Consider the following 18576-nt stretch of genomic DNA (forward strand, 5'->3'; position numbering starts at 1 on the left):
AAATTACAGGTGTGAAACCTCCCCCGGACCACGGTCCGGACCAAACAGACGAAATTTGGTCAGACGAAAAGAGGTAGTCTCGGTCCGGATCAAACTGAACAAAGGTTTGGTTCATTTCTAGTGTGAAAGCATTTTCTGTATGGTTCGGACTTTCAGACCATTTACAGGAAGTTCCGGTGATTCTCGCAGGATTGCTTGCAGTCTTCTCCTCCTTTCCTGCCCGCGACGATAAAATGTTCGCACAACGAGGACGTTCATTTGGCGAATTTGAACTAGCCTCGAGTGTAGTTGGTGCTGCAGGTAGTAATGGTGTAATAATAACAGTATAGTGGCAACGATATGCGTCTGTTCATTCATTCTTGTCAAAGTTACCCGCCGATTTGACAACACGCTGACGTCAGACACACGTCTGTTTACAAACCAATCAATGTCAAGATGCAGCCCACATAGATGATGACGACAGGACGCAAGTATGTCATGTAAAGTTCTTTAGTGCGCTCACATAATTGCAATGTGAAACCAAACCAAAATGTACCGAATGTATAAAATGCATCAAAACCTTGGTGCGGACTTTCAGGTGTGAAAACGCCCTTAGGCACCTACAGACTTTTTTGGCGATTGGAGCTTCAGCTTTAATTTCTACATGTCCATAACTGTTTATTTCACACTGACGCAATGAGTTGTTCTGCAGTAAACTGTACTAACGGTTTCTGCGAGAGTGAGGGCGGGACCTTGATATCGCTGCTTTACTTCCTGCTCACTACTGCGCAGACTCAGGTCCCGCGCTCACTACTGCGTAGAAGCAGGTCCCAAATCTGCGCAAGATGTCAGTGCCATATTAGGACTTTGGCGGCTTCAGTTTTCACCAATGGAAGAGAATGAAGGGGTGTTGTTTTTTTACAGTCTATGTTCTGAAGGCCTCAAGGCAGATTTCTTTGACCCTGGCAACACATGATGGCTGAAATATGATTGGATAAAAGCTCATACACTCATAAGCTCATAAACATACACTACTGGAAGCAGCGCAACCAAGAGAAAAGCTATGGAATTAAGAGAATGTACTATTGGGAATAATTTAATACACATTAATGAAAAAAAAAAAAAAAAAAAAGTATATATATATACTTATTATATATATATGTATATATTATATATATATAGATATATGTGTGTGTATATATGTGTATTGAACAGTAAGTGGATTCCAGAATCCACCCCCTTCAATATATTTAAAATATTTATATGTTATTTTGTTTAGCTCTGTTTGCAGAACTTAAACTGACGTTTAACCTTGGAAAATAAAGAGAGTTATAAATAAAATCATAGAAGTAATTTTTTCAGGTACCTGGCCAATAGTAATAGATTATTATCTTTATTATTTATTTCATATGCAAAACAATATAATTTCAAACATTTTTTTATTTTATTTTAGGTTACACAATGATGACTTTCTTCATGACAGAAAACTCGAGGGACATGTTTGTCACCATATTTTGAGGATGACCTAAGCACTTGATTTTTGAAATCTGTTTATTAAATGCATTCCAGTTCTACCCAGCAGCACTGCCTCCAAGTCTGGAACAAGAATAAACAGATGCAAAAATCCAGGCAAACGTCATTTAAGACTGCAAAATTGAGTAACGGAGGTGGAAAATGTGAGAGACTTTGAAACAAAGGACAAGAGCAAGGTGTGACGTATGTATCCCTTGACTTTGAAAGGAGTGGAAGAGAAGACCTCAGTGTCCTGTTAGCAAAGGCCTTCTGTTTTTTCTGGGCTCTAGCGCTTGGCGTCCGGTAACAGGCCAGTCATTCTGACCTGGCTTGGCTCCTCGGGCCTCGACGGCAGGCTTTTCTCTGGAACTCCTGGCTGGAGTGTCTGCGGTCCTGATATTCCGCAGTTCTGAGAGGGAAAACAGGGGCCTGTTGGCCTTGGCTTGGGAGTAGAATATGGAATAGGGAGGGTGGTAGGGGAGTCAAGTTCACACCGACCACCCTGCTGGGAGCAGCCTCGACGAGAGCAGTGTACGGTGGCTCAGACAGCACTTTCTGCAGTGGTGTGTGCATATTTGAGAGAAAAAGAGAGTCTGTGTGTAATTAAGGAACTGATAATGTGGAAGGAATGCAGTATGGCTGTCAGGGATAGTGCAGTTCCTGCCTCCCTCTCTCTCTCTCTCTCTCTCTCTCTCTCTCTCTCTCTCTCTCTCTCTCTCTCTCTCTCTCTCTGTCTTTCTCTTCTTTTGTCTCTCATTTTTTCCCCTCTTTCTCTGAGAGTCTTTTCCTGAGAGGAAGTGGGTTTAGTGAGACTGCAGTGATGCCCAATGCCAGTGGGAGCATATCTAACCACAATTTCCTTTACACAGAGCAGATTCAGTCTCTCTCTCGTGCTTTCTCTGGCTCTCTCTGTCTTTCTTGTTCCCACTTTTGATTCTTTTCTCACATAAAAACTCTATTTAAAGAAACAGCTCACACAAAAATTAAATGTCTGTCATATCACTCTTAACTTGTATGACTTTCATTCTCCCACAAAAGATTTTACACATTTATGTAGCAGACACAGACATTCGCAACTTACAAATGATAATATGCAGACTGGAGCTTGAAGATGGCAAAAAAAACAAATACAAATTATCCAAACAACAATAGGCTATATTCCAAGTCTTCTAAAGTCATGCATTTGCTTTAATTGAGGAATATTACAAAACTTGTTTTTATTCATTAAAATCTTCCTGAAGCTCATTATATCAACATTTTAGTTTTTTATTCTTTATTTTATTTTATTATTTTAACTTTTTTATTTAAGGCTTGACCTCTCCAGTCCGCCTTCACTTTAATAGAATTGAAAAAGAGCAGCGTGAACAATGCCTCCTCCAATATTCCTCAGAAAAAAGAAAGTTGTACGGGTTTAAAACAACATAAGGGTGAGTAAATAATAATAGACGTTTCATTTTTGGCTTTATTAAATCTTCATGTGATTAGTTTGATAACTTAATTAGTGTCTTAGCCTCTTTTGAACCTCATCGTTGATGTTTATCTTTCCTGCTTTTTGTTCCTTCTTCATGGACATTGTTCGCTGAGTGTGAAGACTTCTACACTTAATAGTCCATTCATGCTGATAAAGTGCTGTTAGAAATTATTTGGCGTATTCCTTCATGCACTGATGCCTCTATCGTCAAATGTGTGGAGGGGTTACGCAAATTACAGACTGTTTGTTGCTGTAAAGTTAAAGTGTGTGTTTCCATTCTAGACTGTGTGCCAAAGTGCTTCCAGGCTACAAGGAGTTTTGTAGAGACCGGTAATGTGTGTGTGTGTGGGGGGGGGGGGGGGGTCCAAGTTCTTATTGTGTCATGAACACTGCTGCTTCCTGTTTGTGTGCCAGTGGGGCTTCCTTCCTTGACTATGCCCAGGAAAACCTTTATCACACATTCCTCCTCTCATCTCACTGCCTCCTGTTACCTGTTTTTGCACCTCCAAAATTAGCACATAGACAAACAAAGAGCACTTACACACAACAAATCCCTTTTATGTGGATCCAACAATCAGATTGAAGGCATCATAGACTCATGATGGGCCGCTGTTTATGTGGCACGCTTCTGAGAAGAATGCCGTACATGTTTGTGTGCTCAAAAATGTGCGATTTGGCTACACAAGCACTCTAATACTCTCTCTCTCTTTTTCGGTAGCAGTTGAAGAGGCTGAATCTACAGAGTGCGGCAGTGGTTGGGACTCCTCTGTTCAGACAGGTATGATTTCGCTAGCGTGGCGTCTTGCACGATACATCCAACCCCCTGCTCCCTCGGAGATGACCTGCTGCATCACAATCTCTAATATCAATTCCACATGGCCTGTAGCCCTGCGCACAGAGGGAGGGAAGAAAGGAGGGAGAGAGGGAGAGTTTTTTATAAGACACAAGAGGTTGGCGTCCAGGTGCATGCTGGACTGGAAGCTTAGCGGCGCTTCCTGTCTGAACGTAAAGGCACTTTGCCGCAATCCGAACATAATATCGCACGACTTGACGAGTTTGATTACACCTCCTCTCTGGAGAGGAACATTTCTATCTGGCAAAATCCAAGCGGGCTGTTTTAGACCATGTATCTTTCTGAATATTATATTTTGCTTTTCACCCTGTACCCTCAGAATCCATTTTCGCTACTTGAGCGTTTTCAAAACAGGAGACGTATCTAGACACATTTGGATCAGAGAGTGAAAACATTACCGCACCATCAACAAAGCTGTGTTTTTGACTGGACATTATCCAATAAAAACACAGCTTTGCATTTTTTTGGATTATGAATGAATTATTCCTTGCTTGTGTAAGTTAGCACTGTATTTCTGAATGATACAGGATATTCAGCCAGGGGGGAAAAAAGTAGGGCGGGATGTGATTTCACCCTTTGAGATTTAATTGGTTTCTGAAAAGTGGTTTCTGTGACGGTTAGTGGCAGGAAGGGACGGAGTGGGTTTGAGTCTTGGCGATGACAGTCAAAAAGGAAGCAAGTTATTTTGAAAAAACTTTAAAGACGGACAATCACAATAAAAGCAGGAAAGTGTATTCAAAATGTAAATATTTAATTGTGATTTTGCGTTAAAGTCATGACGTTGGGGGAGATCTGAATGCAAGCTTGAAGTTAATTGTGAGAAAGGGGCTGGGTTTAAGCAGAGTAAATGATTGGAGAAGTGTGGCATACATCAGAGAATTACGACTTGAAAAAATAAATAAATAAAAACTTGAAACATGTGCATGGATGAATCGTTCATAGAAATATCAATAACGTGTTTAGAAAATAGATAGATTTTCATACCAACTTTAAAGGTCACTCCGGTCTCATTAGTGAAATTTTGCAAGCAAAAAAAGGTCCATTGTCTATTGTCAGTAGTGTAGCAATGTATGAAGCACAGCTCACACAGAAGTCACTTATAAACCAAACAGCTCTCTGTTATTAAACATGGAAAATTTTGCGTGGATTCCTTATCTTGCGGATTACTATTGAAATGACTGGAATTGCTTTGGAAATTTCACTGTGCAACAGTAAATATGACCTTACTTTAAGACTAGGCCAATAACTGTTGATCATTTTTTTTTTTAACATAATGAATCTTTGTGGGATCTGTAGCCTAGCATCGAGGATTTGTGCTTATGTTGTCGACGTGCATTTGGGGCCATTATTTCATGTCATCTCTCTTCCATCCCTATCAGTAAGCGTGTTCAAAGGAGCCTAAGTAAAAGCCTATATTGTTATCTTATTGGTTATGAGGGTATTAAAAGTGTTAGTTGTGTTTGTGCATTTTTAAGTGTTGGATCTTGGTGAGCTCAGCAGAGTGAAGGGAGTAAGAAACAGAGGCCCCCGGGGGCCCAAGGGGATGACGTGGGCCCCTCCTAACCGGCCCTGAGGGAGTGCTGCAGGGGTGCTGACTTAGGTCCTGGGTGGCTGCAAAGTGCTGCGTGTGTGAGATGCAGCAGGAAGGGGAGTCCCAGGGCTCTCGCTAAACCCTCCGCTCTTCCTCTCTGCCTCTCCTCCTCGACTCCTCCCTCCAATCCCTCTCTTTTTCATTTCTCGTGCCGTAACCCCATTTGCTTGCGCTAATCAGCCTTTTTTTTCCACCTCCGTTCCGGGTGGACTTGGTCGCATTCCGCATCACCTCTTCTTTCTTTTTTTCTCTTTCCTCTTTGTCTCCCTTTTCTTTCTCTCTGTCTCCCTTTTTTTCTTTCTCTCTGTCTCCCTTTTTTCTTTCTCTCTGTCTCCCTTTTTTCTTTCTCTCAATCCCTTCCCCCTATCCATACTCTCTCCTGTGTTTGTTTGTGCTGCTGTGCTGGGGCTCAGGGGGCCGCTCGCCATCTCTTATTTAAAAAGATAAAAAAAACCTTCCTTCCCTTTATTCCCTAGGAGATGATGTCGACAAGGACACTGGCAGGCTTTTCCTGGTATTAAATTCACTTCATTCCCCCCCACCTCTCTCCTCGGTGGAAAATGTGTACTGAGTTTGGAGCGAGTGCAGTGGGGGGGTTATAGTTAAGGGGTGGAGAGGTTAAAGGAAAGAGTTAGAGCACCCCCCCAACCCGCCCCTCAATCCCTCCCCCCTCCCCACCCGCGGGCCCCCAAGGACCTGATTGAGGCCCCTTCGGTCTGTCCCGCTGGGGGAGCGGGCCGGAGGTACACCCCCCTGTTTCTTTCTCTCTCTCTCTCTCTCTCTCTCTCTCTCTCTCTCTCTCTCTCTCTCTCTCTCTCTCTCTCTCTCTCTCTCTCTCTCACACACATACACTCTCACTCTCATTCACTCTCTCTCTCTCTCTCTCTCTCTCTCTCTCTCTTTTTCTCTCCACCCCGTGCTCCCTGAGATAGAAAAACAACCCGTCCCTCCCTGGCCCAGAGGGGAACAAGAGAAGGAAAGGAGAAAAGAGAGAAAATGAGCCAGGTCTGACACTGGAGACTCGAAGAGATGGTGGTGTGGAGAGAGGGAGGGAGGGGGTCGAAGGAAAGGAAGAAGAGGAGAGAGAGAGAGTTTATTGAGACAGATGCAGACGCTTGTCATTTTTCGAAAGACGGAGCAGGGAGGGGGGAATTGTTTTTTATAAGTGCCATCAGAGCTGTGAAGTTGCGCATTGTTTTTCCTGCTTCCTGTCAAAGAACTGGAGCTGTGCTTTTGGATACGTTCTCTCTCACACACACACACACACACACACACACACACACACACACACACACACACACACACACACACACACACACACACTTTGAAACAATAGCTCTAGAGACTTTGCTTTGTCAACATATAGGACATCGTCTGACGCACATTTGCTGGGATCAAGTACATTATTACACACACACACACACACACACACACACACACACCCCTACACATACAAGCACCCAATTTGTGTGTGTTCGTCCCCGACTATGATTCATTGTGGAAAAAGGCTGCTCATATCCCCGTGCTCTGGCCGATAGGGGCTGTAATGGTCTTGAATTGAATTATTTTATTCATTTCCTCCCTCAGCTATTGGTGGGCCGGCAGGACCTCTTAACGCAGCCAATCGGATGGCTCTGTCTGTTCTCCCTTGGTCTCACCCACACTGGGCGAGTCATTGTGAGCTCACCCGTAATGTGAGATTTTTGGTCACCTGTGTATTCCTCAGGCAGAAAGGGAGCTGTTGTGTTCTGGTTTTATTTGGCAGCAGGGCACCGAACCAGGCCTATTTATGACCCTCTTAATGGCCTACGCTGTCAAACTCGGCACACGTTAAACTTTTGTCGAGGCCAAAATGAAAGGGAGAAAAAAAGGTGTGCTGCAGTCAGTAGAGTACAGAGCAGGGCTGTTTCTATAGGCTTAGTTGGGCCAGAAGTTTAGATTTTTACTTGCCAATATTTTGACTGGTGGCCCTGCAAAAAGTATAAAGTTTAGTAATAAAATATTTTTAATTACGATGTAACTTTTTGGGACTTAATGACATTTTAAGGCTATATCTTCAAAATGACTTGTCAGCGGATTGCCTGAATGACTATTCGACTCATCAGTGCTAAGAATGGCCTGAATAATGGACTGGTTTTATGTTCACCTGACCCCGATATAATAAGAAATTGAGAAAAATGGAATATACATTTTTATTTAAAATAGAAAATATTTATTTTAAATTGTTGTAATATTTCACAATATTAGCGTTTTTACTATATATTTTTTCAGATAAATGCAGCCAAACTTCATTCATTTATGCATTCAACTTTTGCAAACAATGTAATTTCCTGAAACCATTGATTTCCCATTGAGAAAATGATAGTATAAGAGACAAAACTTTTACTGCAAGTGGTTCTCAACACTGCTCTGCACATTTTGTAAGTCTCCCTTATATGACACAGTCAGTTCAGTTCATGGAGCTCTTTCCTAACGGGCTGATGATCTGAAAAATGTACAGAGCATTGGTTTCGCAGGACTGGAGTTGAGAACCACTGTTTTACTGATTTCTTTGACGCACTTTCACAAGTCATTCTCACAGATTCGCTAAAACCAGCTAGGTATTATTACCTTGGTAACATATTTAAATCACTACACAACATTGGCCTGATTGGGCAAGCGATGGTTCAGTCAGGCACAAAATGGCCCATTTTTTTATTGGGCTCTACTGAGGCAGCTGTAGAGAGCCAGAGGATTGGCAAGATCTGTTAGATGACACAGAGTGAAAAATCAGTCGGTCTCCTGGCCCCTGCAAATGCTCCGTCCCCTCTGGAATCTAACCTGAGCTGGATTCAGCCATGCATTCCCTGTTTGGTAACTGGGAACGAGGGATGAGAGGGAGAGTGGGAGGAGGACAGGAGCGATGATGACCGTCGGCTACATCGCAGCCCCAAAATGGCCCTCTTTCTCCATGATGCAGTGGGCAGTTTAGAAAAGAGGACACAACCAAGAGATCCATCTCTCTATCCCTCAAGTGCTTTTGTGTGTCTTCCTCTCCCTCCGTTCGTGTCTCGCTGTCTGTCTCGCTCTCTCATTTGTGTCCCTCTCTATTTTTCTTCATCTCCTTGCATGAACCTCTGGAGGTCCATAATATATTTTTAATTTCCCCAAGGCAGCGACAGGAAAACAGTTTTAATGTGTGAAGAGGAGGTGTGCGTCTCTGTGTGTGTATGCATTAGCATGTCGCCACGCGTGTATATTTGCGCGTCGATGTGTGTACGCGTCGCTCTTAAGTTCACGTGTCAGCTCGCGGAACCATGGGCTGGAACAGGTGATGGCATCGGCGAGCAGCTGTATGGCTGTTTGTGTGTTCTGTGCGATTTAATTCCCATCCTTCCATGACGCTCTCTTTCATCATCTCTCTCTCTCTTTCTTCTTTGTATCTGGATGCACGAGCGTTGGGTGCTGGGTCTCTGGAGAAGGGGAGACTGGTACAGCGTGCCTGGCAAGCGGGGGTCCCGAGGGGCCATGCGGTATTGTGGAAACGCAGCTAGCAGAGGCCAGCAGAGCCAGAGAGAGAGGTCTACTTGCTTTAAATAGGTCCCGTGTTTACCGCGTTAGGCCCTGCGCTCCCCCGAGAGACCACGTGCACGCACTGCACCTGCTCAAGCGCTGGGCCATCAGGGGCCCTTGTCCCAACTCCAAACCGGAATACGCACAATGCGGATGTAGATGTACCATACGTGTGGCCTTAGAGCTAGTGGTCAACCAACATAAGTTATTTAAAGGACGATGAGAGTTCATGGAGAGCAGGATGACTATGTTTCTGACACATACATTTAATGACAAAAAAAATCAATATATTGGTATTTACCCCAAATCCACTAAAATTTGCATTGAAACCAGGAAAAGTTTATTATCTATTGGTAAGGCTGTATTTGGAATTGATAAAAGGAGGAACTATTACTTTTGTTTACTGGACAAGATGGCACGATTGGTGGCCAATGCTAATTATATATTATCTCAAATTGTCAAAAAATTATTAATCAGTTAGGTTTGTGACCGTTGCTATGCCTAAAAAAACATTAACACATTTTTTTTTTTAGTTTAGTTTTTAATTTTCTTAGTTAAATTTAGTCTTAATGGTTTTTTATTTGTATTTGTTATTTTATATTTATATTATGTAATATTATTGTTATTGTATTTTATTATTGATTATTATTATTTTATTTCATTTTATAAAAATTCTTTGTAAAATATTTTATTTTGACAAGCTGGCTACATGTTGTTTTAATTTTAGTGTTAATTTTTATACTGAACTTTAACAAGTAAAAAATTATGTTCAGTAGCATATTAGTTGCTATTGAAAATTCCATTAGAAATTGGTGTTGAGTAGTAATGGAATTGAATTTAAGTATTGTAACAACTCTTAACACTACTTAAAACTCTCCTGCTTTGACCCTTAAGCTACAATGGGTTGCAAATTCATCTTGTTTGAAGGTTCTGGTGCCATGGTGTCCATATTAGACCTGGATTGCCTCTCCGTTGTTTCTTGACGAGGTCCAACATCATTAATGTTTTCTATCAGGGAGTGTGTCTGTGCCAGTTTTCAGGGACAGGATGAGCGATAGATTTCGACAGGTAGGCTGTGTTCGTGTGATCAGATCAGACATACCTAATCGAGCTTAGAGCAGCACTACAATTCCTTTGGTCTCTCTGACTAATGCAGCCTTGATCTGGTTTACATTTGGCCACGTCTGGTTCGTGTGTGTGTGTGTATATTTGTGATGTAGTTGAAAGACAGCCTTGTGCTTTAATGTTTTCATTGGAAAAAAAGTCTTGTTTAAGTTGGAGCTGCTATTTTTCCAGTCCAGTACAGTGTGGCTTGTTCTTTTGTTGGGGTTTAATTGTGTTCTGGTGTGTGTGTGTGTGTGTGTGTGTGTACCTCTTTTCCCAAACCAAGCTTACACTCGCCTCCTATTAGTTGTACAACATGCACAACTTCTCTTCTGATATCTGTTTCTGTCTCCTGCTTTCTTTTCTCTATCGTTTGACAGACAAGTGTGACCTCCATATGTGGATTTCCCCTTTTAGTACTTTAAAACAATAAAAACTTACATTCAATTGCACTTAAATGCACAGTCGGTACAGCATAACTAAGAGCAGACACAGTGGCGGAAAGGGAAATGGAGTTTTAAGGGTTCTGGTCGTAAAGAGAGCTCCCAAGCTAAGATCTCGAAACGTTTTAGCTGAGTTGTTTGACTGGCCGTCTTGGTGAGCAAAACCCACAATGCAAAATGAAAGCTTTTTTATTGCATTACTTAAAGATCACATGAAATCAAAATTGGACATTCGTGGCTTGTAGTCCAGGTCTATTATCTTTGATCAGCATCTACATGTTAGTGCAGTCCTAAAAGTTGACAAAGTTAACTTTTAGTTGATATATGCACTTAAAATATATAGTTTTTTTATGTTTTTGTTTCAGGATACAAATGAAAAAGATACTGTACTCACTCATTTTGTTGCTTCGTCCAAAATTCAACATAGAAAAAGGAAACTACGCTTGACAATCAGATTCATGGCATTTTATTTTTAACATTTATTGTGCATTCTGGGCGACTATAAAGACAACATAGTTGTGCCATTGGATCTGTGTCTCTTAGTAGCACTAAAGAATCTTCTTGATCCTTTGTCATTCCAGTGTTCCTCTCGTCAGAGTGGAGCATGCCTTGCGGTGTCCATTAAGGGCAGCATCACACCAATGCTAATTATTTCCCACTCTCATGATGGAAGCTACACCACACTTAAAAAAAAAGACATATCAACCTAACGAGGGGTAATTAGCAGGTCCCTGTAAGGCGGGGCTGTGCTCGGCAACATGACTGCTCTGTGGATTCTGCTAATTCACTTCTCCTCATCTAATTACCCCACACAAACATAGCTGTTTGTCTTTCCTGAGAGAGAAAGTGTGTGTGAGGGGGGGTTTGATCGTAGCAGACCCCCCCCCCACTACCACTGCGCTCTCTCTCTCTCTCTCTCTTCTCTCTCTCTCTCTCTCTCTCTCTCTCTCTCTCTCTCTCTCTCTCTCTCTCTCTCTCTCTCTCTCTCTCTCTCTCTCTCTCTCTCTCTCTCTCTCACACACACACACACTCGCACTCACACTCACACTCACACACGCGTGCGCGCACGACCTGAGGCTCAACTTGATGTAAAACATACACAACCTTGTTTAATATAAAGCATAAGAAAGGCCTATTAGCAGAGCTAAGAATATTCTACAATATCATAAAGAAAAACAATCATTAATATATAATGATAATGATAAACTGCTTAAATCAGTTTCAGGCAGACCATATTGTAAGTGTGGTTTAAAAAGTTGGCCAGGCTTTATGAATATTAATTTTTTTTTTCTTGCATTAGAATATGCAATCTACCATTTTTAGAAAGGATGCCAGCCCTTGGGACTGCGTTTAATGACTTCAGCTCTTGAGCACCATTGAATTACTTTGTAACATATGAATATGAATATATCCTCTGATAAAAATCGCTGCAGCTATTTTTGAGAATATTGTTTTGAAGCATCTTTACGTTTGTGAAAGTGGGTATGTCTCAAGAATTGGAGATGAAACAGCTGTTTTTATTTGGCCAATAGCAATTCTTGAGACATTTATTGAAATTAAAATATTTAGACAGAAATTTTATACATATATATTTAATATTTTTTTACACTGTTTTATTTATTTTTTATGTCTTAACGTGATGTTTGTAACTAAAAATGGTTATTTTTTTGCATCAATTAAGAGTGAATTTGTGTGTGTGTTGAGTGTATGTTTATAATACCCTTGTGTAGTGTATGTTTATGTTGTTTGCATCTGTTTTGTAAGTGTATGGTGGGTGTATGTGTGTGAGTTTTTGGTGCTGGGACAGGCTGTCTCTCAGAGATAATGGCCTGCAGAGTGACTGAGTGAGGGACAGGAGCTGCAGCTGGCTGTGAGTTGGGCTCTGGGTACATCCCCTGCTGGGGACCCCCAAACACTCATTAACACATTGCTCTTTCACACACGAAAGAGGACAGCAGCATGCATCCTAACTTAAAGTATTGGTAAAATACTCTCCCACATACATGAACAAAGGTGTGGTGGAAAGAGCTTGCCACCTGGGATGGCAAAGTCTCAAAAGAGTGTGTGCTTGAAGTCTTTGTCATCAACATACCAAGGTCTACTCTGATAAATGGAGCTTTCAATCAAGTTCGCAACACCGTTGTCCACTAACCCTCACCAAACACACACACGCACACACACAAGCAGAAGTGTTGTGTCTCTTTGGCTTGTTTCTCACCTAGCCCTCTCACAGTAGAGGGAGTCTAGGCCCTGTTGTGAGGTATGCCAGTGTGTGTGTCTGTCCTCCACCTCCAGTATTGCAAAAGGACATTGAAGGGACAAAATAGCCCCTCATACTCATTTGAACCACAACAGCCTACACCTGAGGCACAACATTACAAAAATATTAAACACCACATTGTCACTAACACATTTTTACATTAAAAACACAAATAGCAGCACAGTTACCACAGGCTTGCTAGCTTGAAAGGTATTACAGTAATGAAACAAATGTAGTCGCGGTCTCTGTCAGGAGCGGCGCATGTTTGAGATATATGTTTGCAGCATACAGAGCAGAGTCGAGAATTATATTGGAGAGCATAAAAAGAACTGGTTCTGTTGAATGTGTTTCTTTAAATCATTAGTCTCTTTGGACAGTATTCTCAACAGCCCTGATTTCATTGAGTTTAACTGTGCCACAGTCAGTGTGTGTTTAAAAACAACACACCGCTTCAGAATGATTCCACTTAGCCTGTTTGCCTTGACCTTAAGTCACTTCTGCATGTTTTGCCTATGTGGGAGCGTTAAATGGAGAGTGTACCCAAAATGAAAATTGGCATTTATTCACCCTTATGTTGTCACAAAGCTTTTTTTCTTCTGAGGTACTCAAAACGAGAAATTTTTACTTTTTCAGTGAAGTTGTCATTTTTTCAGTCAATCAGTCATTGATTCAGTTCTCAAAACTAGTGTAAATGATTTGCTCATGAATTGGACTCACAGACCCAATGACTTGGACTGAAAGAGAAAACTATGAGAGTAACAACTTAAATTTGTATCTGTTTGTTGCACAAAAATATAGAATGGCTTCAATACACTTGTCTGAGTCATTTATTGTACTTTTATGGTTCTTTTGTGTACTTTTTTGGCTCTTTTTGAAACCTTAAGTCCCCCATTCATTGTAAATGAATGCAAGAGAGCATGGTGTTTTTCCACATGAAGAAATAAAATAATATGGCATTGGAACAACATGAGGATGAGTAAATAACTGTTATATTTTTAGTGGTATGCTATCCCTTTAAACATTTCAACCGCCAGATGCGCAAAATAAAAAGCAAGCCACGTTGGATGAACCCTAATTTAGAAATGTTCACGGACCTCACCACGACCTGTGCCCCACCCTGCGCCCATCAGCCTCTCCTTGCACCACGCATCATGTTTACGCACGCATTTGCACTCGTGTGTGTTTGTCAAGGCCGCGGTCGGAGGTGGAACGACTGCAGCTGAGATGCGTGATGCGTGTGTATCAATCTTCCACTGCAGAGAGAGAAATGGAGCCCTGTAATGACGGTGGCCCTGCACTCTAATGGAGTGTGTTCTGGAGGGGCCCCTCTAGAGACTCCCCTCCCTTCTTCCCTCCTGAGAGGGCATACGCTTACGGGAAAGGAGGGGGGGAGAGAAGGCAGTAATGAAAGGAAGATGCAGAAAGAGCATGAAAAAGAAGGATGGAGGAGTTTAAAAGGCAGGTTAGCAGTGCAGAGCATTCCGCCGGCCACTTTTATCCTCGTCTTCATCTCCTCCTGCACGCCAGCCCCGCTTGTGACCAGAGAGATGGAGGTATGGAGAGAGGAGAAGGGTAGGGAAAGGTCCCCTCCTGCTCCTCCCTCGTTGCCATGGTAGCAGGTTGTGCTGGCATGTGCCTTGGTTGGCAGTGCCTGTACCTCTGGCATGAGGGTACCTGGGGGAATCAGGGTGTGTGTGCGAGTGTGTGTGATTGAGTGAGGAGAGGTAGGGAGTGTTCGAGGGTTACTGCCACCATCCATTTTTCCCCGAGATTAGAAGCTCTCATGGATGAAATAGTGTAGTTAATGCACCTTTTGTGTGTTTGCACGTGTGTATGTGTGTAACCGCTGCTCAGGGCTCTATCAGTGTAGTGTCAGTTAGGGGCCGTTCTCCTCCCTGTCCAGACGGTGTTCTCACCACTGGACAGATGGCCATACCCCTCCTAGCCCAGCCCGCACCACCCTCCAAACCACCACAACGCCCCCACCTTCACCCCCACCTCTCCACCCTCTGCTCTGGTGGGGGTGAAATAAACTAGAGCACCTCGACGCTTCCTTATCCAAATGCCCCTCCAGATACCGAGCCCACCAACCCCCCCTCACCCATTTCCACCTGCAGTCCGGACTGGGCTGGGGCCCAAAGCAAGGCCCAGGCTCTCCTCTGGCTGGGCTCCGATCCGCAGGCCCCATTAGCGTGGGCTGCTGCGGCGCGGCGTAATGCAGAGCCAGGCCTGGCCAAATTAGAGCTGATCAGAATGTGTGGAGCACAGGAATGGCCACCTCCTGCTTCTCTCTGATTGCACAAGTCCAGGATGATTAGACAGGATGTTAAGCCCGGGGGAGCCGGTGAGCAGCCCTCCCTCTCTCCGGCCCCCACTTCCTCCCTCCCTTTTCCCGCTCCCTCTGCCCTCACGTTTCCTCCTTTCCCCTGCGCTTTTTCTCAGCTCCTTGGCTTCCCTTGTTGTCTGTTTTTTTTTTCTGCTTATTTGATTTCTTTTATTCATTAATACTCGTTTCGTATTCTTTTCCATCGCAGTGTATCTCTAGTGTGTTTCAGATAGAGAGCTGATCGCACTTACACTCATGATATTGAAAACTGGTTGCGTATTGCATCAGACGTCACATTAACTGAACACATTCTGCCATTTAATGTATTTAAAAAAACATTTAGAATGTTTTACAGATAAAAATTATGGTATTTGGTTTATGGCATTATTGCATTTAGAAACATTCCCACAGTAAATGATGCTAATAAGGATTAAAAGCGATGAAGTTTTAAAAACATGACGTTTTAAAGTTCCCTTCCGATTATGGATTGGGAGAGTAATGATAGTGAGAGTTTATGGGAGAGAAACAAGAGATTCCAAGTGTAGTCCGTGGAATAATTCATGGGTTATTGGTCATTAAGTTAGGTGACCTGATCATATGGCCGTCTGTTATTTTTTCACATTTAAGTTGCATCGAAAATGGAAGTAGCGACAGGGACTTGGTTCTATCCATCGGTTGTTGATTGGTTGGGTGTAGATCTGAATGCAAGCTTGCAGTCATTTGTAAGAAAGAGACTAGTTTTAAGCGGACTAAATAATTGGAGAAGTATGGGATGCGTAACCAGAGAGAAGTCTGTCGTTTCACAGAGAGATCAAGATACGACATTGATTAAAAATTACAAGGTCACAACATTTTTAAAAATTAAACGTATGCATGGAATCACATAGCTGTTCACAATAAGATCAATATCATGCATTTATAAAGCAGAGGGTGAATTTGAATTATTTTGTATATTACTTTTGTTGTATGCACATAACAAAATATATTAGCATTGACACCTTTGTCGAGTGTGGTCAGAATGGTCTCTGACCACCTCCATATGCGGTCTAGGTAATCAAAATGCAATCACCTGGCTTTTAAAGTGGCCAAGTGCTATCCGATTGCGATCTGACCACCGAAAGAGCATGTTAATAGCAGGTGTGATGGGGCCCTTTGTGTCTTAATTTGGATCAATTTTATCAGGGTCTCTTTGCTCCCATTCTGTCTCGCAATCTCACACCACCCCACATTTTGTACGCCGTCTTGTCTCGCTTCCTCTGTCTCTCTTTCACTCTAACTCAATCTTGCTCTCTCTCCTCCCTCTACCTCTAGTCTCGTGTGTAGTCCTTTCAGCGTAGAGCCTTTAATGTGATAATAAGGTGTGAAAATGGAGCCACAATGGCGGAAGGAGGATTGCAGTGGCAGATTTATCCACTGGTCCTTACTGTGTGCCACGAGTGACTGGGTGGCTCGCGCTCAAGCGGCTCTTGAAGCCTCGGGCCCCTCTCTTACACTTCAGTCTAGAGGCTCATGGGAGCTTTGATGTAGTTTTGACTGAGACTAGACACACTTAAGGTTGGGATTTAAACTGAGATTGAGAAAAGTGATCTCTTTTAGGCTATTTTTATCAGTTGAGCTATTCCAGTAATGTGTTACATTTTCTAACAATTAGCAACTCTCTCAAATGTAGCATTGTAAAGCACAGTGAATTTGTTCATCATAAATGATTCTTTAGCCTACCTCATATGCAGCATACTAGTCAAATGCCCCCCCCCCCCCTCTCTCTCTCTCTCTTTCTCTCTTTCTCTCTCTCTCTCTCTCTCTTTCTCTCTTTCTCTCTCTCTATCTCTCTAAAGTCTACACAATCAGAGTTCTACAGAATCGATTATTTCCCTCATATGCTTAATGTAGCAATTGGAAAGTTTTATTCATTCTAGTGAATCAATTCATTTGGATTATTTACTGATTTATAAAATTGTTTAGTGAATTAATTTCTGCACAGCCATCTTTGTAATAAAACAGCATTTTATGTAATAATTGGTTAAATGCTGCTGCTACTGTTTTTATTTCTAGTTTAATTTCTCTTAAAAATACAGCTTTTATTAAATGATATGTGTGTAATATGAATATGCAGTGTTGTTGATGTCTTTTTCAAAAGATTAGTTTACTAGTTTGCCTACTTCAATTATTGAGTTCTACTTTGGCAAGCTGCAGTTTCAAAATAGCTTGCCAACACTGGATACAACCTGCTTGTTTTTTTTATTTTTTATTATTGATTTAAGTTTTGACAAGTACAGTAAGTTTTGCTGTCCGTGACATTTGCAAAAGCTCTGCATCAGCACATATATGAAGTACAACGCATAACAGTCAAGAAATAATTATTATAGTATGATTCACCTGTCAACAGCAATCCCTTGACCTCACATCTTGCCCCTTTCTCTCTGTGGTGCATGTGTGTATATACATAGATGCAGCGGTATCGGAGCGAGACTCTGATAGAAAGGAGAGCCGGGTGACTGGTGAGGACGGAGAACAGAGTGTGACCAGTCATGACGAGAGGGTAGGAGAGGAGGATTTAGATGACGACTCCATCTTCACTTGTGACAACTGCCAACAGGACTTTGAGTGCCTGGCAGACCTGACCGAGCACCGTACCAACCACTGCCCAGCAGGTTTGTGTATGTGTTGTGTTTCTCCACTGTCTTTAAAGCCAAAGTGTATTTTTTTTCCAATGCATCCTCATATCCCAGTTTAATGTGCCATTTGTGGGGTAACTTGCAGATGGCCACAAAATTTTAATCAGACTTGAGAATGGATGATTGTTGGCACAGCATTCAAAGGTTTAGTTCACCCAAAAATAAAAATTATCCCATAATTTACTCACACTCAAGCCATCCTAGATGTATATGACTTTCTTCTTTCAGCCAAACACAATAAGAGTTATATTAGAAAATATCCTGGCTCTTCCAAGCTTTATAATGGGAGTGAATAGAGCCTGAGTTTTTGAAACTCCAAAAAGCGCATCTATCCATCATAAACGTAATCCATACGGCTCCAGGGGGTTAATAAAAGCCTTCTGAAGCTAAGCGATGTGTTAAAAAAAAAACATATTTATAACTTTATAAACTAATCACTGGCTTCCGATAACGGTCATACCCGAGTCTAGTTCCGGTGGAAGAGTGACCTCTGACCCGACATATGACGTAGATGAGAGTAGACACCGCTCGCGGTTCAAACAAATAGGGCTTGGCTTCAGACTCAAGCTCCTCCGACATTTCTCTTTAAAACATTTTAGACTTCTAGTTCATGACCGGTGTTTTGTTTTGTTCTTTCCTCTGTACTTCTGCGTTCATCAATACGTCACTCTTCGGTCGGAACTAGATTCGCGTACGGCCGTTACCGGAAGACAGTATTATAGGTTATATAGATTATAGACACATTGTTTCGTTTCAGAAGGCATTTATTAACCCCCTGGAGCTTTATGGATTACTTTTATGATGGATGGA

The 18576-nt window shown here is 42.2% G+C and overlaps 1 protein-coding gene across 7 annotated transcripts in view; it reads left to right on the plus strand.

Annotated features, from left to right (window-relative positions):
- Positions 1–18576, plus strand: part of znf423 (zinc finger protein 423) — a 156361-nt gene that overhangs the window by 27620 nt on the left and 110165 nt on the right. For 2 of the 7 annotated variants that reach the window (XM_079873773.1, XM_079873777.1), the window contains exons 2-3: positions 3681–3740; positions 17539–17748. In XM_079873773.1, the coding sequence (XP_079729899.1) occupies positions 3681–3740; positions 17539–17748 (270 nt within the window). The remainder of the gene's footprint in view (positions 1–3680; positions 3741–17538; positions 17749–18576) is intronic. The other 5 variants (XM_079873775.1, XM_079873778.1, XM_079873774.1 and 2 more) reach the window with 4 other exon arrangements.

This window comes from Squalius cephalus, assembly GCF_949319135.1.
Source record: "Squalius cephalus genome assembly, chromosome: 6".
NCBI lineage: Eukaryota > Metazoa > Chordata > Actinopteri > Cypriniformes > Leuciscidae > Squalius > Squalius cephalus.